The sequence below is a fragment of the Pseudonaja textilis genome, chromosome Z (genome assembly GCF_049901715.1).
Source record: "Pseudonaja textilis isolate UNSWEBS1 chromosome Z, rPseTex1.2, whole genome shotgun sequence".
Taxonomy (NCBI): domain Eukaryota; kingdom Metazoa; phylum Chordata; class Lepidosauria; order Squamata; family Elapidae; genus Pseudonaja; species Pseudonaja textilis.
Genome location: NC_142008.1, coordinates 105,841,089 through 105,867,113, shown reverse-complemented (window position 1 = coordinate 105,867,113; position 26,025 = coordinate 105,841,089). Strand labels below are relative to the sequence as shown.

Genomic DNA, 26,025 nt, shown 5'->3' with positions numbered 1-26,025 from the left:
CTGTTTCCCTGCTAAGATCTTCCAATGGAGAAGTGTGGAAAAAAAAAATCACACTATTATGGAATCATATGTAAGTACATGAAGTATATCATTTTAAAAATTAGCATAAAATATAATACATGCATAGCTCTTTAAACCCAAAATGAATATTATATAAATAAAATAGTAATATATAGACAATAAAAACAATAATTATATTACATCAAATAATGTTTTTTATGTTCTACGCTATATCATTTACATTAAAATATACTTACAATGGAAAAAAAGTATTATTGAGATTTAAATGCCAATTCTGAGGGATGATTCCTGGAGAATCAAATAATATTTATTTCTGAAAAAGCAAAAATATTCAATTCACCCACTGAATATAAATGATCATAAAAATGTACAGATAACTGTTTATCAAGGTAGCTGAATCTGAAAATGATTTTTGAATAAGAATTGTGGACAAACATGGAGAATTAGCTTCCAGAAGGCCATTTTGAGTTCACTATTCCTCATGCTGTAAATCAGTGGATTCATGATTGGTGGTACCACACAGTAAAATATTGAGATAAATGGATCTAATTCAGAAGAAGAGGTAGAGATTGGACTGAAATAAACAAGGCTAGCACTTGCCACATACAGACAAATGACTATAAGATGGGGCAAACAAGTAGAGAAGGCCTTTTGCTTCCCTTGAGTAGTGGGGATTTTCAAAACGGCTCTAAAAATCTTAACATATGAAAACACAATTAGAGCAAATAGAATAAACCCTACACAAGAACCAAAGGTAAGTGCCAATTCTTCTGCAATATAAGAGTCAGAGCAAGAGATCTTAAGCAACTGTGGGATTTCACAGAAGAACTGATTGATCATTCTGGAACAGAAATCCAATCTGAGTAAATTTCCAGTATAGAGTGTTGAAAAAAAGAGACCACTAGTCAAGGCACTAAATACCATTTGGATGCAAGTTCTTTTGTTCATTACTATTTCATAATGTAATGGCTTGCAAATTGCTATATAACGATCATACGCCATGACAACAAGAAGGAAGAGGTGAGATATGACAAAGAAATCAAAGAAGAAAACTTGACAGAAACATCCAGCATAAGAAATAGCTTCAGTGTTCATCAAGGAATTCATCATGGACTTGGGAACTGTGACAGAGATGGAGCCAAGATCTTGGAAAGATAAGTTGGCTAGAAAAAAATACATAGGTGAATGAAGTTGATAGCTATAAAGAACAACAGTGATGATAATGAAGTTTTCAATGAGTACCACCAAATAAATTACTAAAAAAATGATGATATGAAATATCCGAAGCTCCTCAGTGTCAGGGAATCCATGCAGAAGGAATTCATCAACTATTGTCTGATTTTCCATTGTACTCCTCAGGCTTTGCATTCTGTGGAACTCACACTGAATTAGACTCTTTTCCATACATCACTATTCAAGGTGTACTGGAACACTTTAAAAACAATTTTCTCTGATCTACCATTTGAGACAGAAGGAAACAGGTTTTTATCTATGGGATATTTATAATTATGCTCGAGGGGACTCATTTTGCAAAAACATAGTTAAGTCCATTAGATGCTTGGAACCTTTGTTTATACTAGTTTTTATCCAAAGAACAAGGACTAGATATTTCTTTCAAATGGTTTTAATTGTAATACAAGATATTTTTATGTTCACTTTCATTTTAAAAGTAAAATGGGAAATGGAGATCTATCCATCTCTCTCCTGTACATACATACACGCACATATACATACAGCCAAAGTATTTCCACATTGGCCATGAAGGATTGAAACAGAAACTAGACAAATAGCTAGAGAAAGCTGTTGAATTATTTGAACAAGGGAGACCCAGGTAGCACTAATCAACCTTGATACATCTTTATTAGTACTTCTTAATAAATTGGATTGATCACATTCATTATTCATTTTATGAACAGTACCATGGATTTGTGCTCTCTACAACCTGTAGTATACTTATAAGCAAAGCAATACAGTTAATCCAATTTCAATTATTATAACATATATATTAGGGCCCTTAGTTAGCAAAGAATACAAATCAATATTTTCAAAAATCTTTTATTTTAAATTTTAGAATCAAAATAATAGAATGAATGAGCTGAAAGAGACCTTGGGGATCTTCTAGTTTAGCTCCCTGCTCAAACAGGATAACTTATACCAGGGATGTCAAACTTACGACATGTTGTCTATTATAACTTTTCCCCCTTCACTAAAGTAGGGGTGGGTGTTGCCAGCATGTGATGTTATTATGGTACGTGTAAAAAGAGAACTTTAATTACATATCCACAATCTATTTGTTGAGTTTTTGGACCTGCTCCTGCAGGTAACCCCTGAATTTTTCAATTAGTCTTTGAATAAAATACAATTTAAAATGAAATTGGAATAGTATACAATAATTTAAGATATAGATAAAATATGATAAAATATTTTGGTATCACCCCTACAATCCACCTGAATCAGTCCCACATATGCAGATCTCAACTGAATCATTTTGCTTAAGAACTGTGCTATGTTAAAAGTTATTTTCATATTCTGGCCACACATAAGGTATGTTATTTTGATATGGGGATCCCAATGAGTCACTCGTTCAGTATATAGACCAATCTCTCACCCTCTTATATAGACAACAATCAAATAGGATGTGAGCCAGGTCTTCTACATCTGCTGATCCACAAATACAGAGGTATCCATTGTAGGGTATAGAATGGAATCTCCCACATCTGACTATTGTGTCAAGTTCGCATAAATATCTCCCTTAGATGTTTTGGCAGTTGTAACTTCAAATAGCTATTTGAAAAGTATGCTTGTATTTTCTCAGCCATTTCAAGTTGCCCACCTTACTAAGGATAGCTATCTCATTTTTTGTTTCTATATCCTTAATTCTTTGGGCAGCTCTTTTTTTAAAATCATTCTCCTGTTATGCAAGAGACAGGAAGGCCACAGCAATGAAATTTAATTGGCAATGAAACAATTAAAATTAAATAATTAAAACCACCTGACAAACAAATTTATTCCCTTTGTCTTTCGGTTAAATCCAGTGTAAATGAAAAGTCCAAATTTCTTCTCACATACCTAATATACTTCAGGTCTCCTGAATCAAACTAGGTTTCTGCAAAATGAGTCCCCTTGAGGTTAACTGTAAACACTGTATAGATAAAGCTTTGTTTGCTTCTCTCTTACATTTCCAATATGAAGAAAATTATTTTCAAAATATTCCAGTCTGGCTTGAACTGGAGTGCGTGGAAAGGAATGTGATTGTTCAGGGTTTTTTTCCACATACTGCACAGCAGGAACAGCACTATGGAAAATCAGTCAAGGAATGATGATTTCCTTCTGCATGGATTGCCCAACACTAAGGAGCTATGAATATTTCATGTCATTTTTTATTAATTTATTTGGTGGCTGTCATTGAGAAGCTCATTATCATTACTGTCATTTTTTATAGCTATCAACTTCATTCACATACGTATTTTTTCTAACCAATTTATCCTTCCAAGACCCAAGATCTCTGTCACAGTTCCCAAGTCCATGCTGAATTCTTTGATGAACATTGAAACTATTTCTAATTCTGGAAGTTTTTGTCAAGTTTACTTCTTTGTTTTCTTTGTAATGTCTCCTCTCTTCCTCCTTGGTGTCATGGCAAATGATCCATTGTATAACCATCTGCAAGCCATTACATTATGAGATGGTAATGAAAAAAAAGTCTGCATCCAAATGATAACTAACTGCATGGATAGATTGTCTTTTCTTTTCAACTCTCTATATTGGAAATTTATCTACAATGGAGTTTTGTTCCAGAATTATCAGTCAGAATTTTCTGTGAAATTCCTCAGTTGCTCAATATCTTTTTCTCTGACTCTTATATTGTAGAAGAAACATAGACACTCATCGTTGGTTCTTGTGTAGGGTTGTTTCTTTTTGCTTTGATTGTCTTTTCATATGTTACTTGTTTGCCCCACCTTATAGTCATTTGTCTGTTTTTGTTAGTGGTACCTTTGCATACCTGAGACATACCTACAGCTCCTCATCAACATCAAATCTCTTGATTTCTTTGTTCTATAGTGTGGTAATGTTGGGAGAAATATCCTTCTGGGTTCAGTTCCAAGTGGGGAAAAAGACACTGGAAACATGGAGGCTGTTTGGAAGGTTTAATATCAGGACCACTTTGCTTGGAGCTCCAGAGTGAAAGGGAAGGATGATCAAGAAAAAGGGGCTGAGATGCTGAGAGTGCCTGGAGAGAGTAGCTGTCCTGAGTTCCAGGCTTGGTTGAGCCTTGCTGGATGATTTATGCTCTTAAAAGGGCTTTTGGCAATTCTATAGCTTTGCCTGGAGATCTTTGTTATGTAAAGGCCCAGGCCTTAATGGCCCACCCATTAGCAAAGGTGGGGTGAATTTCTGCTTCTGAGGTGAGTTTCTGCTTCTGAGTTTCTACTCTTTTTAGAGGAAATGTTCTGCCTTTTTAATATTTCCTAGGCTATTTCTGTTCCGGACTAGCAGGCTCGAAAGCCTGCAACTCTGATTGGCCCGCGAATAGCCGATCGTGATTGGTCGCCATAGACTGATGCAATTGGCCAGTAAACGGGCTGCTGAGATTGGCCCTGCCAATCAATTAAAGTATCGCCCGGGGAAATCTATTCCTCATGCAGATGCATTGAGCCGCTCACCACTACTCGAGCCACAGGAAGACCCAGCTCCTACGCTCCCAGTACTTCAAATGGAGACAATGCCCTCGCCTCCACTAACGGCCCAGGACATCGCCTTTGAAACCAAAAGAGACTCTTGTTTGGCACGAGTTCTTGGCTGGGTGGAGAGGGGATGGCCAGATTACGACCCTAAGGAACTATTTAAGCCATTTAAAAACAGACAAACAGAACTTTTTTCACAAAGAGGGTGCATCTTGTGGGGAGACCGAGTTGTTGTACCAACTAGGTTACAAAAAAGGGTCTTGCAAATGCTACACGATGGACACCCGGGCATCGTGCGTATGAAAGTGCTGGCAAGAAGTTACGCCTGGTGGCCAGGTATGGACAAACAAATCGAAACCTGGGTCGCCTCTTGTAACAGATGCCAGGAAAACCACTCAGCCCCACCAAAAGCTCCACCAGCAGAATGGGAAACACCCAGGGGTCCCTGGTCTCGCATTCATATTGACTTTGTGGGACCTACGAGAGGCCACACTTTCTTAATAACTGTAGATGCGTATTCTAACTGGCTTGAGGTCAATAAAATGAAAGCAACCACTACTGAGGCAGTCATCAAAAAACTGAACAGACTCTTTGCCACACACGGCCTACCAGATGTCCTGGTCTCTGACAATGGGCCCCAATTTACTGCCTTAGCCTTTGAACAGTATTTAGCGGAACGGGGCATCCGACACGCACTCACATCGCCGGCTCATCCTGCGGCGAATGGTAGGGCTGAACGAATGGTTCAGTTTACAAAGAAAACCCTGCAGAAAATGGAACAAGGTAACATCCATGACAAAGTCACTAGAATGCTGCTCCTGCAACACATCACACCAAACAGCATGACCAACAAGAGCCCAGCTGAACTCCTGATGGCCAGGAAACTCAGATCGCCTCTAGACCATTTGCACCCTGCCTACACCCCGGAAAAGCCCCTGGGTTCCAGCAGCAAGCACCGTACCTTTAAGGTAGGAGACCTTGTATTTGCAAAAAAAATTTTCTGGGGATCCCCTCTGGATTCCTGCCCAAGTAACTCAAGTCACGGGTCCCCACTCCTACCGTCTACTCACCACTGATGGCAGAGCGTGGAAACACCATATTGACCAGCTACGCTCCAGACTGACCACAACGTCCAACCCTGACCCTAACTTTGACACCGGGGGGGAGCCATAAGCCCAGAATTAGAACCAACACCTGTTTATTCTGAATTAACACCGAGATCACCGCACTATAACTTGCAATACTCACCAGCTGTAGTTGAATCTGGGCAGAAAAACACTTCACCAAGAAGCAGCAGCCAAGCAGGTTCAGCAAGTCAGGGGAGAAATAGCAGTAACAATGAAGCTGAGGACTCTATCACCCCGGGGGCATCAGAGGAGAGCCCTAACCATGACACCGGTTCACCGTTCCTGTTTGATCCAGCAAGCAGTCCATCTGAACCCGAATTTGAACATGGACAATTGAAATTGCGTAAGTCAAGTAGACAGGTGCGAAGACCTGCCTACCTGTGAGACTATATTACTCCACCCCTTAAATGGAACCAAGAGGGGAGGGGTGTTCCGGACTAGCAGGCTCGAAAGCCTGAAACTCTGATTGGCCCGCGAATAGCCGATCGTGATTGGTCGCCATAGACTGATGCGATTGGCCAGTAAACAGGCTGCCGCGATTGGCCCTGCCAAGAGCGGCAAACTCAAATCGCCTTCATTGGCTGCCTAGCCACAGCCAGCCCTATATAAGGGGCTGCTGCGGCTGGGATAGTTTGCTCAGATCTGAAGTCACTAATAAAGAGCTGTTCTAGCTATCTGAGTCTTGCCTCTGTTCTTGAACCATCCTCCCAGATCTAACAATTTCAATTTTCTAGGAGAGGGGTGGGTGCTAACACCACCACTCATAAACCCTCTCATCTATAGCATAAGGAACCATGAGCTCAAAATGGAATTCTGGAAACTAATTTTCCATACATGTTCATATCTCTTCTCCAAAAATAATTCTATTTAGACTATAGACTAAATATAGACATGTATAAATATAATTTTGAGTTATTCACAATGGAGGATATTTTGGGAGGAAATTTATCTGGTTCAGTTCCATGATGGGAGAAAGATGCTGGAAATAAAATGGATGCTGGAGGCTGATTGAAAATAAACTCCATTTATTGATGAACAGAACCACCAGCATTTGTGATTCTGGTGCAGCTGACCAACTGGTTTACATGGCTTTTTATACAGTTTTTACAGCATTTTGTAATCTGAAGGCTTGTCTTGTGTGTTTTTATTATTTGATTAGTTCTACTTGTTTCACAAAGGCTCATGCTGGGTATTAATGATCACTTCATTAGTCCTAATCCTGTCAGGCATGTGTAATTGATTTTATCCTGTAATCTATTGCCTCTATCCTGCCTTTTTTTTTTTGAAAAAAATTTTATTGATTTTTTTAACAAACAAACAAAACAGACAAAACATAAAAGCATCAGCTCTCTTCCATACTTATATACAAACAGTGTGTCGGTTGGTTCATCAGTTTTGTGCATTCATTTCGTAGTCTCAATTACAATTATGTTACATAATAACTCTTATTATCAATCCAAACTTATATATCCTCATATCATTATTAAAAAAAAAATCATTTGACTATACTTTTATTCATTCATACTTTATGAGATAACTATAATTTAGGTAATTTATTCTATAACAAATCATATAATCATACCAATTCTATCCTAAAAAAAACACTTTATAGATGTAGTGTCAAGTAGCAAAAGAAAAAGAAAAAACAAAGATATTCCTTATTACCTAACATTCTAAATATTCTATTTTTGTATTTCATCGTCCAACCATTGATAGAAAAGGTCCCAAATTTTATAAAATTGTTTATCTTCTTGCTCTCTAATTTCAAATATCAATCTACTCATCTCGGCACATTACAATATTTTCTTAATAATTTCTTCCTGCAATGGAATTTTCTCATTTTTCCAACTTTTTGCAAATACAATCCTAGCCGCAGTTAATACATTTACAATCAAATATTTCAAGTCTTTACTGTATACATCTGGTAGGATTCCCAATAAGAAAAGCTCCGGTTTCAAATCTATGTGTTTCTTTGTCATTTTTTCCAACCACGTGCGGATTTTAGTCCAGTATTTTCTAGCGTCCTCACAAGTCCACCACATATGGTAATATGAACCAGGTATCTGATGACATTTCCAACATTTTTCAGATTTATTCTTGAACATTCTTGCTATCCTTGTCGGGGGAAAATGCCACCTGTAAAACATCTTATACAGATTTTCTTTATAAGCTGTAGACATTGTCATTTTATAATTTTGCGACCATAGTTTCTGCCATTTCTCTAAATCAATCCCATATCCAAAATTCCTCCCCCAAGCAATCATAGTTTCTTTAACTTGTTCTTCCTCTAGCTTAATTCCCAATAAGTAACCATATAGTTTTTTAATCACCTTTTCATCAGTACCTGTCAAAATCTTATCTAAATCAGTCTGTTTATCATAAAATCCCTCTGTTTTGGAATCTTCATCATACCTTGAGTGTATTTGCACATATGAAAACCAATTCATCTTTATACCTTGTTCCTCTAAATTTTGTATCGATTTAAGTTCACCCTTTTCATCTAATAATTCCCCATATCTAACTGTTTGTTCCTTCTTATAAATTATAGGATAAGAAAATGCTTCTATCGTCGATAACCAAACTGGAATTTTCAAATAACATTGTTTTTTTATCTTCTCCCAATTTAACCACAAAGACTCCCATATATAATGTCTTCTAAAATAGCCCTGTGTTTTGGTTCCCTTGTACCATAGAAAAGCATGCCAACCCAACAACAAATCATGACCTTCTAGTGTCAACAATCTAGTCTTCCTTAATGTTATCCATTCCTTAACCCACATCAAATTTGCAGCTTGGTAGTACAGCTCCCAATTAGGCAGGCCAAAACCTCCTCTAGTTCTAGCATCTTGCAAAAGCTTTAGCTTTATCCTCGCTTTCTTACCTTGCCATATATACTTCAACACAATTTTATTTAGGTCCTCAAAATAGTCTTTTCCAAGCCTAATTGGTATTGTTTGAAACAAAAATAAGATTCTGGGTAGAATATTCATCTTGATTGTTGAGATCCTCCCTATTAATGACAGTTGTAAATTTTCCCATTTCTTCAAATCTAGGGCTATCTGTTGTTTAAGTTTAATATAATTATTCTCTTTTAATGTACTACATCTTGATGTCAAATATATCCCCAAATACTTAACCTTGTTCATAACTTGGATTTTCAGCAGATCTGCCAATTCTTCTCTTTGTCTTAGTAGCATGTTCTTTGACAAAATCTTTGTTTTATCTTTATTTATTTTCAAACCAGCCACCTCACCATATGTCTCTATCTTTTCCAATAGCTTCGAAGCTGTTTCTATAGGATCTTCCAAAATAAAGACTAAGTCATCCGCAAAGGCTTGTAATTTAAATTCTTCCTTTTTAATTTTCATTCCTTTTATAGTTTTATCTTCTCTAATATTTCTATTCAACACTTCCAGAGTCAATACAAATAGCAAGGGAGAAAGGGGACATCCTTGTCTTGTGCCTTTTCTTATGTTAATAGAGTCTGTAAATTCTCCCTCTATCATTACCTTTGCTGTTTGCTCATGGTAAATTGCTTCTATTGCTTGAATAAATCTTCTAGCAAAACCCATCTGTTCCAATAAGAGTAACATAAATCTCCAATTCACATTGTCAAATGCCTTTTGGGCATCTAAGAATATCAGAGCCATTTGCTTTTCAGGATGCGCCTCATAATATTCCAAAGTGTCCAGAATTACTCTCATATTATCTCTAATTTGTCTCTTTGGCAGAAATCCATTTTGATCTGGATGGATAAAATTATTCAAATATTTTTTAAGTCTTTCTGCTAATATCGAAGCAAAAATTTTATAGTCTGCATTTAATAAAGAAATCGGTCTATAGTTCTTAATTTGCAGTGGATCAGCCTCCTCTTTTGGAATAAGTGTAATATAAGCCTCTGACCATGTTTTAGGTATTGTCTTCTTTAACATAGCTTCATTCATAACATCTAACAGTGGAATGCTCAATGATTCTTGTAATATTTTGTAGAATTCTGCAGGCAGCCCATCTGGACCTGGTGCTTTCCCATTATTTTGTTTCTTAAGTGCTTGGCTTAATTCCATCATTGTTATATTACTTTCTAACATTTCTTCAGTCTCTTTAGATATCTTAGGTAAGTTTGCATTCTGCAAGTACTGTTTGACTTTTTCCTCATCAATATTCTCTTTCTTGTATAGTTGTCCATAAAAATCTCGGATAATTTCCTTTTTCTCTTTATTGCCATAACAAACTTGACCTTGGTCATCTATTAACTGCGATATTTTCCTCGACTCTTTCTCCTTTCTCAGCTTATATGCTAACCATCTACCTGGCTTATTTGCATCTTCAAAGTAATTCTGTTTAGCATTCCTAATTTTCTGTGCCAGTTCTTCTTTCTCTATTAAATCCATTTTATGTTTAGTTATGTCCAGTTTCAGTTTGATGTCTTTTTTCTGTGGCATTTTCTGTAGTTCTTTTTCAAGTCTTTTATACTCATCTTCCAAGGCTTTAGTGGCTTGCCTTTTCCTAATATTCTTTTTTCTTATGTAGTCTATTATCAAGCCTCTAGCATATGCCTTCATTGTATCCCAAACATTCTGCGTTGAAGTATCTTCTTTTCTATTTTCTTTAAAGAAAAAGGCCAGTTCTTTCTCGAACCATTGTGTAAAGTCCTTCTCCTTTAAAATAGTATTATTTAACGTCCATCTCGATCTTTTTTTTTTTTGTCCCTTCCATTTAATTGTCAATGGGTTATGGTCTGCCCAAGTACTTGTTTCAATGTTTATTTCTTGGACACTAGATATTAATTCTGTTGAAATCCAGATCATATCTAATCTGGACCATGATAAGTGTCTATTTGAATAGAAAGTATATTGTTTGGTTTTAGCATTTCTTTCTCTCCATATATCTTTTAAAATTAGTTCATCTGTCATTTTAAAAAAAGATTTAGGAAGTGTCTTTCTGTTGTGCTTTGCTGTTGTTGCTATATAGTCCAGTTTATTGTCCACAATTCCATTAAAGTCTCCCATCATAATTATATTAGCATAGTCCAGTCCAGTCATTTTCATATGTAGTTTTTTAATAGAATTCTTCTTGTTTATCATTCCGAGCGTAAATTGCAGTCAAAAGTATTTTTATATTATTATCCATCATTTCCACCATTAATATTCTTCCATCTTCATCAGCGTAAATCAATTTTGCTGGGGTGGCCTCTTTAATATATAAAACCACTCCTCTTTTCTTACATTGAGTCAGAGAAGTAAATAATTTCCCTAGTTTTGGCTGTACTAACAATTGTTCATGTTGTTTTTTAATGTGTACTTCTTGTAAGCAAATTATATCAAACTTTAATTTCCCTAATTTATGAAAAATCTTCCTTCTCTTAGCAGCTGAATTCAGTCCATTTATGTTCATTGTAATCAGTTTTTTCTCTTCCATGATGATATTTTATATTTAGGTTTGGCAGGTCTCATACATCTTGGTTCACATTGGTCTTTGATATCCACCTGTCCACCTATTACGCCTTCTTCTTTTTCAATCTCCATTTGTTCCTCTTGGGATTCAGTTAATGGGACCTCTTTTTCTGCCTCTTCCTCTCTCCTTCCAAAAAATTCTGCGTAGAAGAGTTCTGCTTTCTCAATTGAATCAATTCTGTGTCTCTGTTCTTGCCATATAAACATCAGTCCTTCTGGGATCAGCCATCTGTAGTTCACCTCCTTTTTCAATAGCACTTTGGTCAGAAATCGATATTCTCTTCTCATCTCTCTCACTCTTCTAGGTATTTGTTTTAAGACCAAGATTTCTTTGCCTTTATATTTCAACATCTTCTCTCTTGCCGCTTGTAAAATTTGTGTCTTGATGGATTTTTTAGTAAATCTAATGTGAACTTCTCTGGGTAGGTTATTTCTCATCGCATATCTTGTAAAAACTCGGTATATCTCATCTACTCCATCCATCATCTTTTCCTCTGTTATTTCCAAAGCGTCAGCCAAGATTTCTATCATTATCGCAGCCAAGTCTTGCCCTTTTTCTTCCTCTATATTTTGAAATCTGAGATAGAATTCTGACCTCTCCATCTCCCACTTCAGCATCCCACTTTTTTCTTGTTCAACCACTGTTAATCTACTATCAATATTTCCAATCTTCTCCTCTCTTCGTTTACCCTCTTCTTCAACTTTTTGGAGTCTCTCATCATACTTCACCATCATCTGTTGGATATATTCCACCTTTTCATCAGTTTTCCCTGTTCTTTGTTCAGTGATGTCTGTTTTTATCTTAAGGTCTTGAATTCCTTGCATAATTGTCTATAAGGTTACTTTTTCTTGCTCTTTGTCTTGCTTTAACATTACCTGAATTGAACGTTGTCCTCCAGATGGTGGGGAGGCAGAAGTAGATATAGAGGCACCCGGAGGTATGAGTTTCCTGCTCATTTTAAATGATTCAAGATCTTCAAATTCTTTCAAATTTTAATCCAATTAGGAACGTAGCCAATTATAATCCAGGGTGGAAAAGTCCAGTAGTAAAAAGCCCAGTAGTAAAGGAGAGAAAAGAAAAAAAAAAGAAAAAAGAAAAGATTCTTCAAGTTCTTCCTGACCCTAATCCAATTATAAAATAGTCCACAATAAAAAATAAAAATAAAAAGAAGAAGGAGACCCAGTAATAATAATAATAAAAAAGAACAAAGCAAAAAAAAAGATTTCTTCAGGTTCTTCACACCTTAATCCAGCTAGAAAATCTCAATTAAAAAAAAGAAAAAAGGAGGCCAAAATAATCCAAGAGCATAGATAGAAAAAGCAAAAATCCCAATGAAAAAGGAAAAAAATAAAAATAAAAATGAGAAATTCTAAGGCTTCCCCTTGAAAATAAAAAGTAAAAATAAAGACATTGCTAAAATAAAAATTTACAATAATGCTGGTGGGGGGGTAGCGAAACTAAAAAAGGATTAAAAAGAAAGAAACAACACACTGCACTCTGTTTAGTTGTCCAAGGCTCTTGTTATGACTCTCTTCCCTTTCCCACAAGCTTCAAAGCCAAGCCATAGATATTTAATTGTTGATAGAAATCCAGAAGAGCACCTGTAATAATATTCTGCTGCGCTCTTCCCTCTATCTTATCAAATTAGAATGTCCTTGAGAAGGAGTCTTTCACAGTTCTCTCCACTTCAAGTAAGATATTTTCAAGCCTCTAGTTGGCAGTGTTACAAAGTTTCTTAGTTCTCACTTTCCCCCCTCCTCTCAGAAAAGCGTAACTGAAGTAAAAAAAAAGAACAAGAAATATATGCATATATATACAAAGAGAGAAATCGCCAAAGGGAGCCTCTAGCCTAGAAAAAAAAATTAAAAAATCCTAAGGGAGAATAATATATATATATATATATATATAAACCAGTCTGGTTATCTACTAAGTAGCAATGAAGTCCGGTAGCAAAAAAAATAAAATAAAAATAAAGCCTCGCTTTGACGTCTCCCTTAAAAAAATGCCGCTTATTCAGTTTTGTCAAAAATCACACAGATTTCTTCTAGCAATCAAAGTGTCCTTTCAAGCCTCAAAATATTGAAAAAAAAAAGTTTCTCACCCAGCCGACACACTTTCTCTTTCAGCCTCTTCCTTTCCGGAGCTGCCCCGACTTCAACAGCTTGGGGGCTGCCTCTCCGCCGCCAGCAAAAGGGACTTCTCCTGGGTCATCCAGGGACTTTGCAGTGTCCCTGGGATCCACAGGGTATACCCCTCATAATAACCATCCCTACGGGACGGTTTAGGTCCGTTTGGACCGGCCAGGGGCGAAGATATCGGCTGCAATCGTAGAGCTCGATTGCAAGCTGTACTGTCTTGGTGCCAGCTCCTCCCCTCTCCCTCTATCCTGCCTTTTTAATGGACACATATTGCTTCCAGTTTTCTCAAAGTTTTGTCCTTTATCCCATCACCCTGGAGCTGAAGTTCTTTTGTCTTGTGAATAGGCTGGCCCAATCTTTCTTACTGGGCACAAAATATTTGCTAGGGGCTATTAAGAAAGATTGAGTCTGCTTTCTGTCTTTAAGAGTATGTTGCTCCATTTCTCCCTTTAGGGAAATGTAATATTCTTCCTTTTTAATATTTTCCAAAATATTTCATTATTCTGGGGTGGAGGACTTCCTACAATATAATCTATAAATACCTCAGTTTTTCAAGAATTTCTATTTCTGTCTTGGACTTTGAACCTGAAGAAAAAGTTTCTCTGAGGCACATCTTGTCAACTTAAAAAAAAAATCACTGTGCTTTTAGTCCTAATTTATTCCTGCATCCATTAAGGGATGGTTTGATTTGAACTGTACATATATTTTGGTCTTTATACTTTTTATGTACATAGTCCCACTGCCTTTGAATTACTAACTTTGGGAATGAATGTTCAAAGGTATTCAGATTGAAAGCAATGTCTTTTACAATTTGGACACTTTTTGTTTAAAATTTGTCAGTTAGTACCATAATGCCCATCTATGACAACTCTGAAAGCCATTTGCTATCAAATCTAAAATGGTGCCTAGCCCTATTTTATTTTGACATAACTGGGGAAACTCCATTGTAGTTCAAGAGGGAAAGAAAGAAAGCCTTGAGTCAGTTTTAACATCTGGTCAACCCTTGGACACATTCATACAGCTTTGGGGCAAACATGTGGGTGGTTTCTTCCAATATGTTTCTTTTTGAGCAAGGAATATTTCATCTTCCCAATCAAAACTATAGTCTTGGTATTCCCTGGTGGCCTTGAATTCAGTGAGTAACAAATTCAAACTCTGCTGAACTTATAAACAGGCCTATTTTGATGGCCCTCAGTATCCAAACATTCATTTCAATCTATGATTCAAAATATTTTGCAAATTCCAGGAGAAACTTATCTAGTGTTTTGTTGCTGTTGGAAGAAATATCCTTCTGGGTTCAGTTCCAAGTGGGGAAAAAGACACTGGATTCATGGAAGTTGCTTGGAAAGAAGGTTTTATTTATTTATTTATTTATTTGATTTGATTTGATTTGATTTGATTTGATTTGTCAATCGCTTACAAGATAATAGGTATAAGTATATACATAGTTATGAATACATGAAATGGGTACATATAAGAAAAATAAAAGAAACAATAGGACAGGGACGGTAGGCATATTGGTGTGTTTATGCATGCCACCTACAGACCTCTTAGGAAAGGGGTGAGGTCAATAGTAGACAGTCTAAGGTTAAAGTTTTTGGGGTTTGGGGAAGAAACCACAGAGACAGGTAGAGTATTCAAGACATTGACCACTCTGTTGCTGAAGTCATATTTCCTGCAATCAAGTTTGGTGCAATTAAACTTGTATCTTGTTTGTATCTATTGTTTGCTCTTGTGTTGTTATAGTTGAAGCTGAAGTATTCATTGACTAGTAAGTCATTGCAATGTATTTTATATACCATACTTAGATCAGACCGAAGATGGCATAATTCAAGGTTTTCTAGGTCTAGAATTTCAAGTCTGGTGGCATAAAGTATTCTACAATGAGTAGAGGAGTGGAGAACTCTTCTCGTGAAATATTTCTGGACTTTCTCATCTGCTAATATCAGATATGTAATGTGGGTTCCAGACTGATGAGCTGTATTCGAGTATTGGTCTAGCAAATGTTTTGTATGCTCTAGTTAGTAGTGTGATATTACCAGAGAAAAAGCTATGTAGGATTAGGTCAACAACTCTTAATGCCTTTTTGGCTATGTGGGTGGGACCACATGCCTTGGAGCTCCTGTGTGAAAAGGATGATCACATGCTTCAAGATGTTGGGTGAAGGGAAAAAAGGGAGGGCTGAGATGCCTTATATACCCACTGTTGGGCTCCACGTTAGTGTTTCCTGTTCCTGTGCAAGAAATGTATCCCATTGGCTGTCAGACTCCCAGGGGCAGGGATCTTAGCTAACTCTGTAGACTTTGTCTGGACCACATGGCTTCACCTGAGTGTTGTATGATGCAATCTTCCCAGGTGCCATGTGGCGAGATGGGTAATCCTATCATTTCCTGAGGACCATGTCTTAATCCCATCACCCTAGAGCTGAAGAGGGAAGCAGGGAACTACAGGAAATTGCTTTGTCTTTAAAACATGTTTCTTCTTTTCTTCATCTAGGGAAATATAATATTCTGCCTTTTTAATATTTCCTAGAATATTTCATTCTTCTAGGAGAGGGGTGGGTGCTAACTTTCTACATTTTCAACTATTTTCTCAGAACTTTTCATTATTTTGCCAATAGGTAGAGAAAGATGGACAAAGACTATTAGCTAATTACTATATGTAATAATATGGGCAGTCATTCTATTTCATTCTCCCTTCTTTTATTCACTTTAATTTTCTATTTTCTTCCTGCATTTTGCACTTTTCTTTTCTTTATTTTGTAGACTTTGCCTTTTCATTGCTTCCTTCATTGATTTCCATTGTCAATACAGCATCTCTTACCTGTGTTTATAGTCATTTATAATCTTGTGCTTGTCAAAAGAACATCTGGTTCTTGAACTTTGAATTTTGACATTGGGTCATACAGCTAATGCTTTGAATGTCACCCATTTGAAGTGACTATTTTTAAAAGTCCTGTTTCCCTGGGACAGACCAAATCCTATAGCCGCTGGAATGCAGATTCTTGAATACTAGACAGAAAAGTGGGAAGGGGTAGTTGTTTGATTAGTAACATTGACTCCATCCAGTATCTCAACAATTTTGCTTGCAATTTATTGTATGAAAAGCATATCCTTAAAGTTCTCAATTTATTAAAAACTTGAGCTGAAATTCACCAATGAGTTACTGATTCTCCATTTTTTCTTTATATATAAAGTATAAAAATATATACCTATTAACATGGAAACATAAATTTTTTTTTATAATTTTCTGTAGCTTCTGATTTGCATTTTTCCTCTTTTTTGGTCTCAGGATTCTACTTCACATAAGGGCAAACCTTTAATGGTTACAGAATCCTTGTTTTTTTTTTTTTACTTCTTTTTCAGATCTTTATATTTTATGATATTCTCTAGTTCTTTCTCTTCTCTTCTCTTTTGTTGTTTTTGTTGTTGTTGTTGTTAGTTGTGAAATCATGTCCCCATGGACAATGTTCCTCCAGGACTTCCTGTTCTCTATCATCTTCTGGAGTCCCTTAAAGCTCATGCCAGCTGCTTCAGCGACTCCATCCAGCCATCTCATTCTCTGCCCATTACCAGCATTAGGCTCTTCTCGAGTGAGTCCTTCCTTCTCATTAGGTGGCCAAAGTATTTGAGTTTCTTCTACAGGATCTGCTCTTCTAAAGAGTAGTCAGTGTTGATCTCCTCTAGGATTGACTGGTTTGATTGCTTTCAGTCCAAGGGATTCACAGGAGTCTTCTCCAGCACCATAGTTCAAAGGCCTCAATTCTTTGGTGCCCAGCCTTCCTTATGGTCCAACTTTCACAGCCATACATTGCAACTGGAAAAACCATAGCCTCAACTATACACACTTTTGTTGGCTGGGTGATGTCTATGCATTTTAATATGCTGTCTGGATTTGCCATAGCCTTCCTCTCCAGAAGCAAGTGCCTTTTACTTTCTTGGCTGTAGTCCCCATCTGCAGTGATCTTGGAGCCAAGGAAAATAAAATCTGTCACTACCACAATTTCTTCCCCATTTTTTTGCCAGGAATTGAGAGGACTGGGTGCCATGATCTTAGTTTTCTTAATGTTGAGTTTCAAGCCAACTTTTGCACTCTCCTCCTTCACCTGCATCAAGAGGCTCTTTAGCTCCTCTATACTTTCTACCATTAGAGTGGTATCTTCTGCATATCTGAGGTTGTTGATATTTTTCCCAGCAATTTTAATTCCAACTTGTGATTTAACTAGCCCTGCCTTTCTCATGATGTGCTCTGCATATAAGTTAAATAGGCAGGGTGGCAGTATACAGCCTTGCCAAACTCGTTCTTCAATTTTGAACCAATCTGTGTCCAGTTCTCACTGTTGCTTCTTAACCCACATATAGGTTTTTCAAGAGACATATAAGATGGTCTGGTATTCCCATCTCTTTAAGAATTTGCCACAATTTGTTGTGATCCGATCAAAGACTTTACCATAGTCAATGAAGCAGAAGTAGATGTTTTTTTTCTGAAACTCCCTAACTTTCTCCATGATCCAGTGTATGTTAGCAATTTGTTCTCTAGTTCCTCTACCTCTTCAAAATTCTGCCTGTACTTCTGGTGTTTCTCTGTCCACATACTGATGGATTCTGGCTTGTAGGATTTTGAGCATAACTTTGCTAGCAGGTGAAATGAGTGCAATGGTGTGGTAGTTTGAACATTTTTTGGCATTGCCCTTCTTTGGAATTTGTCTCAACATACGCCCACACAAAAATCATCACAATGACATAATCCCCAATTATAACTTCAAAAAAGGCAACTATGATCTTATAGACAGTGATCTCTCATCCCTTGATTGGCAATCTCTATTCACTGGATGCAATAGTGTTGAAGACCATTACAACATATTTTTACTTGAAGTCAAAAGAGTCATCAAACTATATATACCAATAACAACTCCTCCCCCAAAAAAAAAAGATTACCCATAACAATAAGAAAACTTCAATCCCAAAAGAGATCACTCTGGAGGAAAAACAAATCTGGTCACGTTGCCAATTTCAAAAGCCGATACAAAAATTTATGCCACCAGATAAAGACTGAATGCACCAATTATCACATTAAACAAGAGGAAAACCTTCTACGCACCAATTCCACCCGAGCTTTTTACAATCTTGTAAACAACAAACTGAAAGACTCAAGGTCCATCCCACCCATCATAGGACCTAATGGTAAAGACTGCAAAGATGACACCATTAAACCCAACATCTTTAACACATTCTTTGGCTCAGTATTTGTAAACAGCAATGGATCATGCTCAGTATTTCCTAGCCGAACCACAGAAAACTACAATGATCTAATACATATTGATTTTACAGAAGACAATGTTGAAAAAGCACTACGCAATCTGAAACCATCTCTATCTATTGGACCGGATGGAATATGTGCCTACTTCTTAAAAAAGCTATCCACTGCCATAGCCGAACCTCTAAGCATAATCTTTGAAAAATCTTTCAGGACTAGCTCCTTGCCAAAACTATGCTCACTAGCCATGGTCATCCCCATCTTCAAAAAGGGAGACCCCAGCCTAGTTGAAAATTACAGACCAATCTCCTTATGCTGCATCACCTGTAAAGTCATGGAATCAATTATTAACCAATCCATTATCCTCCACTTAGAGACAAATAACCTACTGTCCAATAAACAATTTGGTTTCAGAAAAAAACCTGTAATTGCAACTCTTACACTGCAAATACATATGGACTACACAACTTGATCAGGGCAAAACAATAGATGCAATCTACATAGACTTCTGTGAAGCCTTTGATTCAGTGGTACACAACAAACTACTCCTAAAACTAACATCTTATGGTATCTCTGGACAACTGCATAACTGGGTAGAAACATTCCTGTCAAACAGACAACAAATGGTCAAAATTGGGAGTGTCCTATAAAATTTTGTACCTGTCAACAGTGGTGTTCTAGGACCAACTCTCTTCATACTCTACATAAATGACCTCTGTGATCATATTAAGAGCAACTTCATTCTCTTCACTGATGATGTAAATCTGTTTAACACCACAGACAATAATGCTACCCTTCAAAAAGAACTCGACTATCTATCAGAATGGTCAAACAAATGGCAACTTCAAATTTCGACAAATAAATGCTCTGTCTTACATATTGGCAAAAAAAATAATCAGAAAATAAAATATAAGCTGAATAGTCAAGACCTTGTTGATGATCCAAGCTCTGTAAAGGACCTTGGAATACTCATCTCTAATGATCTAAGTGCTAGAGCCCACTGTAACTACATAGCCAAAAAGGCATTAAGAGTTGTTAACCTAATCCTACGTAACTCTTTCTCTGGTAATATCACACTACTAACTGGAGCATACAAAACATTTGCTAGACCAATTCTCCAATACAGCTCATCAGTCTGGAACCCACTCCTCTGCTCGTTACAGAATACCTTATGCCACCAGACTTGAAATTCTAGACCTAGAAAACCTAGAACTATGCTGCCTTCGGTCCGATCTAAGTATAGTATATAAAATCATATATTGCAATGTCCCTACCGGTCAATGAATACTTCAGCTTCAATCATAACAAGCTTCTGATTCTGACTCAGTTTATCTCTGAAGACTGAAGGCATTAAAGTCATTATTTTTTTTTAAAAAAACAGTCAGTTTATGAAATATTTTATACACTTTAGTAAATTTTAATGATCAATTTGCTATACAATAGAATACAATTATTTATTGGCCAAGTATGATTGGATGCATAAGGAATTTGTCTCCAGTGCATTAACTCTTAGTGTACATAGAAGCAACAAATGATAAATTATGATCATAATCATAAATTATAAATTATAAAATACAACACTCAGTGATAGTCACAGTATACTAAATAAGAAATCAACATAAATCATAATAGGATATTTAATTAAAAATAATCAACATAAATCATAAGATACAAACAACAAAGTGACAGTCACAAGAAGCAAAGGAAATAAGTAAAGGAAAGATGAGAAGGATGATACTAATACAGCCATACTGGGTGATTTGACATATATGCCATATAACAGTGTTGTGGAATTATTCATTTAGCAAAGTGATGGTATGGAGGCGGGGGGAATGTCCTTGTACCTAGTTGTTTTGACGTATAGTGTCATCTTGAAGGAAGAAGTTGAAAGTTTATGTCCGGGATGTATGGAATCTGTAGAAATTTTCACAGCCCTTTTTCTGGCTCATACAATTTTTAAATGGAAGGCAGGCTGGTTGCAATAGTTCTTTTCTGCAATTATAACTATTTCTTGATGTCTGTGCTTTGTCTTGTTTGGTTGCTGTGCCAAACCAGACAGTCATAAAGATGCAAATGACAGACTCAATGATTTCTTTGTAGAACTGTAACAGCAGCTTCTGAATAAATTCATACTCCTTATGAAATATTATAGATAAAAAATGGTTTTTAAAGCATTTTGCCATGTTCATTCTGTTATGACATGATGCAGGATGTTGAACATTTTTGTAGAACAAAAATGAGTACAAATGAGTACAAATTCTTAACTACATTTATAGCTTATAGGAGCCTGAGCTGCCCCTTAATAGCTTCATGTCTGGAGAACTGAATAATCAAGCTTAAGTTCTTGTTGAATGCATACACATATAAAGTTATTAGCAAATAAATCCCATCCATTTAACAGACAATCCTTCACTGATGATTTGATATATTTTCATTGCTAAATTTCTAATTTTAATTTTACCACAATTTTGATTGACTTACAAATCTTGGGCATTTTATTTTTCAAGATACTATTTCACTATCCCATGAAATTATAACTCTGCATGAGGAAAACAATGATGAAATCCCAATAAATTGAAATGCTTTTGCCCCCTTCAATATGAATAGGTATTCTGTCCTGAGCAACCATTTTTTTCACCAGCTTATTCGAACTAACAGCATTGGTTTTCTGAAAAGGTAAAAGGGGGGTGCAAAGGCTTCTTAACATTATATTGTAGGTGAATGTAATCTCAGGTAATCATCAATATTTTGCCATACAAAAAGTGGCAATTAGATTCCTACATCAAATAAGAAGAACATTTATTCTGACTTCCGGTTTGCCAGGCTTCGGCGACAGCAGGGATTCACGATCCTGTGCGATCCCTGCCATGCTAGCTGTCTTGGTGCCTCCGATCCCAACGGGTCTGGAGGATAAGGCTGCCCTGTAGAGGCAGCCAAAGATAGGAGGGATCTGTATAGGGGTTTGGGGGTATCACAGATCCCCTCCCCAGCCGGCAAAACCCCCTTTTCTCAAGGCGGTGGAGTGGCGGTCTGTAATCGCCGCCACAAAGAAGCCGGCAGCTGGACAAGACTGTGCAGGAGGAAGAAGGAAAAAGTTGTAAAGTGAAAGTTTTTGGTTGAACCGGGACTTTTAAGATACATTTAATATCCTGAAAGCCACGATCTTTTGGATGATACATTGTTTCCAGTGGAGGTTTTAAAGCGGTGAATGGAAGTGCTGAAAGGGAAAGTTACTCTCCTCCTTACAGAGTTAACAAATGGACACTGAAAAACCTGCTTTTTATAGAAGGTAAAAATTTAAAGCTCTTTGTTACAAGTGGGAAGGAGAGGACTGAAAAAAAACTTATATTAAGATTTTGTTGGAGGAGATGCCTTGAAGATTTAGAAGACTAGAAGTTAATTGCAATAAGGCTTTAAAATACAGATTGGGTTTTCTTTTCTAACTGATATTACCCCAGGAAGAGAAACTGTAAAGGGAAGAACTTTGTGCTCTGTTTGGACTGTTTGATGACTCTGGGACTTTGGGGAACTGTTTTAAGTTTTGAAATATTTTGGTTGGTTTAACAAGAAGAAGAGGAAAAAGAAAAAGAAGAAGAAAAGGTTTATAATGGCTTTAGCTCTTGATGAACTAAGAAAAGAATATGGAAAAACAAGGAAAGAAGGCAAGGATGCTGTGGGAGAAGCCTTTTGCTTTTTAGAAATGGTGCTTGCTATTTACCAGCAAACTCAACAACAGGTGGAGGAGGAGGAGGAAGAAGAAGAAGAAGAAGAAGAAGAAGAAGAAGAAGAAGAAGAAGAAGAAGAAGAAGAAGAAGAAGCCATTTTTAATGAATCAAAAAGTTTATCAAGAAAGAAAAGAGAAAGAGAGGAAGGAAAAGGAAGGACTTAAGACCTAAAAAAACACCCAAGAAAGAGACAACTAAGATGCAAAATCAATACAATGTTAGAAAGCAAAAGAAAAGAGGAATACAACAGAGAGGGGAAGCTAAAAGGCGGAGGTTAGGAGAGGAGGGGGTAAAAAGGCTAGGTGGGTTAAGAAACAAAGGGAAAAGGGGGGGAAAGCCACAAAGTATAAAACAAGATGGGAAAAAGCAAATATTTTTTAGGGATAAAGGGTAATGCATAATTTAAAAAAAACTACATATGATAGTATTGTAGTATTTGTATTAGAAATAGAAAATTAGAATTTTATATGATCTAATAAAAGATTAAAAGATTAAAATGTTTAATAATGATAGTTTCTAAGTTTTAATAAAATATTAAAGGAAATGTTTAAACTTTTTAGTTTAATTATAGAGTTTAATGGGCTATTGTGTTGATGTTATTATAGATTTATTATTGCAGCATTTGTTTTTGAAATAGACAATTGGAATGTTATAAGATTTAATAAATTAAAATATTAAAATGTTTAAGATTTAATGATAGATTTTAATATTTAATTATGTACTTAACTATTTTATAGACTTATTCTTTTTTTTTCTTAAAATTTAATAGGTAGAATGTACTAAGCAGAATCAGACTGGGATCTAGGTGTTATTTTAAATGTTAATCTAGGGGAACGATAGAAAGGCATCATACTCTGATTAGTGATTTCAGGAGAAATTTTCTTTTTTTTTATTATTGAGAATGAGATAAATGGTTAATTGGAAAAGAATGGACAAAAGATAAAAGTATATTGATTTAAAGTAAGATGAAATATATAAAATAGAATTAAGAAGATTGAAAAGCGGGGAGATTATAGGGATTTTGAAGACCGATTCATTTGTAAAAGTTAATGTTTCTGAGTCTTGGTAGAAAGCAATGGCCTAGGGAAATATGGAAGGAAGGATATATTCCCAATTAAGAGAAGAAAGTTATGAACCAAAGACTGATGAATATAGACAGATGTACAAAGCAGCATTCTCTCAGACAAACACCCCCAGAAGGCAGACTGACCATTTTCATTAGGATGGTGGAACAGAATATTGGATATTTTCTTTAACATTCAAAAAAGAATAAGGGCAGCTGCATGAAGAACAGTTCCTAAAAATGATTCCTCCCTTCTGGGGATTTGAGCTGATTTTCTCCAACAACAGATAGGTTTCCCAATCTGATTTTGTAAGAAAATATTGGGGCAAAATTGACTTTGGGACCAGGAGCATAATAAATTGACATTTTTAAAAAATTCTTCTGAAAAAATCCCAGTAGAAAGAACTAAGGTTCCAATTCAAGCTTTGTATTTGTTTGTTTGTTTGTTTGTTTGTTTATTTGACTCTTCATTGGGCATAATGTACTTACAAATTATTTTATCCTATAATTTTGGTTTATTACTTGTCTAAAATCTGAAATTGAAGTAGGTACTAGCTGCATTAAATAGAAGATCAGAGAGCATTGCTTAAAAACATATACTTCAAACAATTCAGCTCTACCTCTAAAACCTAGGGTATAAATAAATAATTTATAATATCCTGCAAATTTTATTCTAACTTCTTTCCCACCCCTCCCTTTCTCCTATGGGCTATTCCAGGTTTTGCCAAAAGAAATTTGCTTGTCAGTCAAAGTCCTCTAAAAATATCTTCACAATAAATGAAACATTATGGCAATTCATTGCCACCTAGGTAACATGAATGAATTATTGTAGAAAAAAAAATACACCAACATAACACACCATTCTTGCATTTATATGCATATATAATAAGCAAAATTGTAATATTTTTCCACATAGCATTAAAAATAAATGCAAAAAAATAATACATGCATATTTTAAAGCATAAAACTTCTTAATAATTTCATTATTGATAACCTTTCTCTATATTCAACATATATAATAATCTATAATTATGATATAATTATATATGAAATCATTATTTTCCATGCTGCATCATTAATCAATTTAAATTACATTAGGTATTTAATGGAAGAGATTTATGTTACAATTATAGGCTGATTTACTGAAGAATTATACCTGGTAAAAATAAATTCTACCTTGATAAAACATGCATAATGATGAGAAGCATATGCTTAATTTACATGAAATGTATGAGTTTTTGATAACAACATATCTATGTAAAGCTTACCAGAATAGCTGAAACCAAGAATGATGTTTGCACAAGGAATTAGGACAAATATTGAGCATTTGTTTCCAGAATGCCATTTTGAGTTCCTTATTTCTCATGCTATAAACTAGTGGGTTTAAGAGTGGTGGTACCAAACAGTAAAATACAGATAGAAATGGATATAAAGCTGAAGTGGTAGTAGATGTTGGACCAAAATAGGCAAGGGTACCACCTACCGTAAACAGACAAATGACTGTGAGATGGGGTAAGCAAGTAGAGAAGGCTTTTTGTTTTCCTTGAGAGGATGGGATTCTAAAAACTGCTCTGAAGATCTTCACATAAGAAAAAGCAATTAGAGCAAACTGAATAAATCCTAAAGAGGAACCAAAAATGAGAGTACAGAATTCAATGAAATATGAATCAGAGCAGGAGATTTGGAGTAATTGAGGAATGTCACAGAAGAACTGATTGATGATTCTGGAACAGAAATCCACCGTGAATAAATTTCCAGTATAGAGCATAGAGTAGAAAAGGCCAACTATCCATGCGTTGGTTGCCATTTGGACACATACTTTTTTGTTCATTGCCATCTCATAATGTAATGGATTGCAGATGGCTACATAACGATCATATGCCATGACACCAAGGAGGAAGAGATGAGACATTACAAAGAAAACAAAGAAGAAAACTTGACAGAGACAGCCAGAATAAGAAATAGTTTCAGTGGATATCAAAGAATTCAATAGTGATTTAGGAATTGTGACAGAGATGGAGCCAAGGTCTTGGAAGGATAGGTTGGCTAGAAAAAAATACATGGGTGAGTGAAGTTGATGGCTGTAAAGAATGATAGTGATAATAATGAGATTCTCAGTAAATGCCACTAAATAAATAACTGAAAAAGTGATAATATGAACTATTCTTAGTTCTTCAGTGTCAGGGAATCCATGCAGAATGAATTCAGCAACTCTTGATTGATTGTCCATGGTGCTGTTTTTGCTTTGCAGTCTGTGAAAAGAACTCAAAGACCAGACTCCTTTTTAATGCACCAGGATTCAAGATGGACTGGAACACTATGATTACCATTTCCTCAGACCTGGCAGTGCTAGAGAGATGAGAACAAGTTCTATCCATGAAATGTCTGTAACTATCCCCAAGGAGTTCATTTCTCAGTTGATCAGTACTGAATGAAATTATGTGTTTGAAAATAGAATTCAAATGTTAAGTTTGCTTTAATCTAAACATCCATTATTATAATAACTTTCAAATTGTATTAATTGGGTCACAAGAGATTTTGTATGGTTCAGTCAATTTT

The 26,025-nt window shown here is 35.9% G+C and overlaps 2 protein-coding genes and 1 long non-coding RNA gene across 3 annotated transcripts in view; 1 reads left to right on the top strand and 2 right to left on the bottom strand.

The window, feature by feature from the left end:
- LOC148124208 (uncharacterized) overlaps window positions 1-26,025 on the top strand; it is a 465,649-nt gene that overhangs the window by 291,791 nt on the left and 147,833 nt on the right. The window contains exon 2 of the long non-coding RNA XR_015740458.1: window positions 12,881-12,949. This is a non-coding gene — a long non-coding RNA (uncharacterized LOC148124208). The remainder of the gene's footprint in view (window positions 1-12,880; window positions 12,950-26,025) is intronic.
- LOC113448532 (olfactory receptor 14C36-like) lies at window positions 406-1,368 on the bottom strand. The gene has a single exon (XM_026719247.1). The coding sequence runs from the start codon at window positions 1,366-1,368 to the stop codon at window positions 406-408; it is 963 nt and encodes a 320-aa protein (XP_026575032.1).
- LOC113448530 (olfactory receptor 14A16-like) lies at window positions 24,731-25,696 on the bottom strand. Its single transcript, XM_026719246.1, has one exon. It carries the CDS (start codon window positions 25,694-25,696, stop codon window positions 24,731-24,733), a length of 966 nt encoding a protein of 321 aa, XP_026575031.1.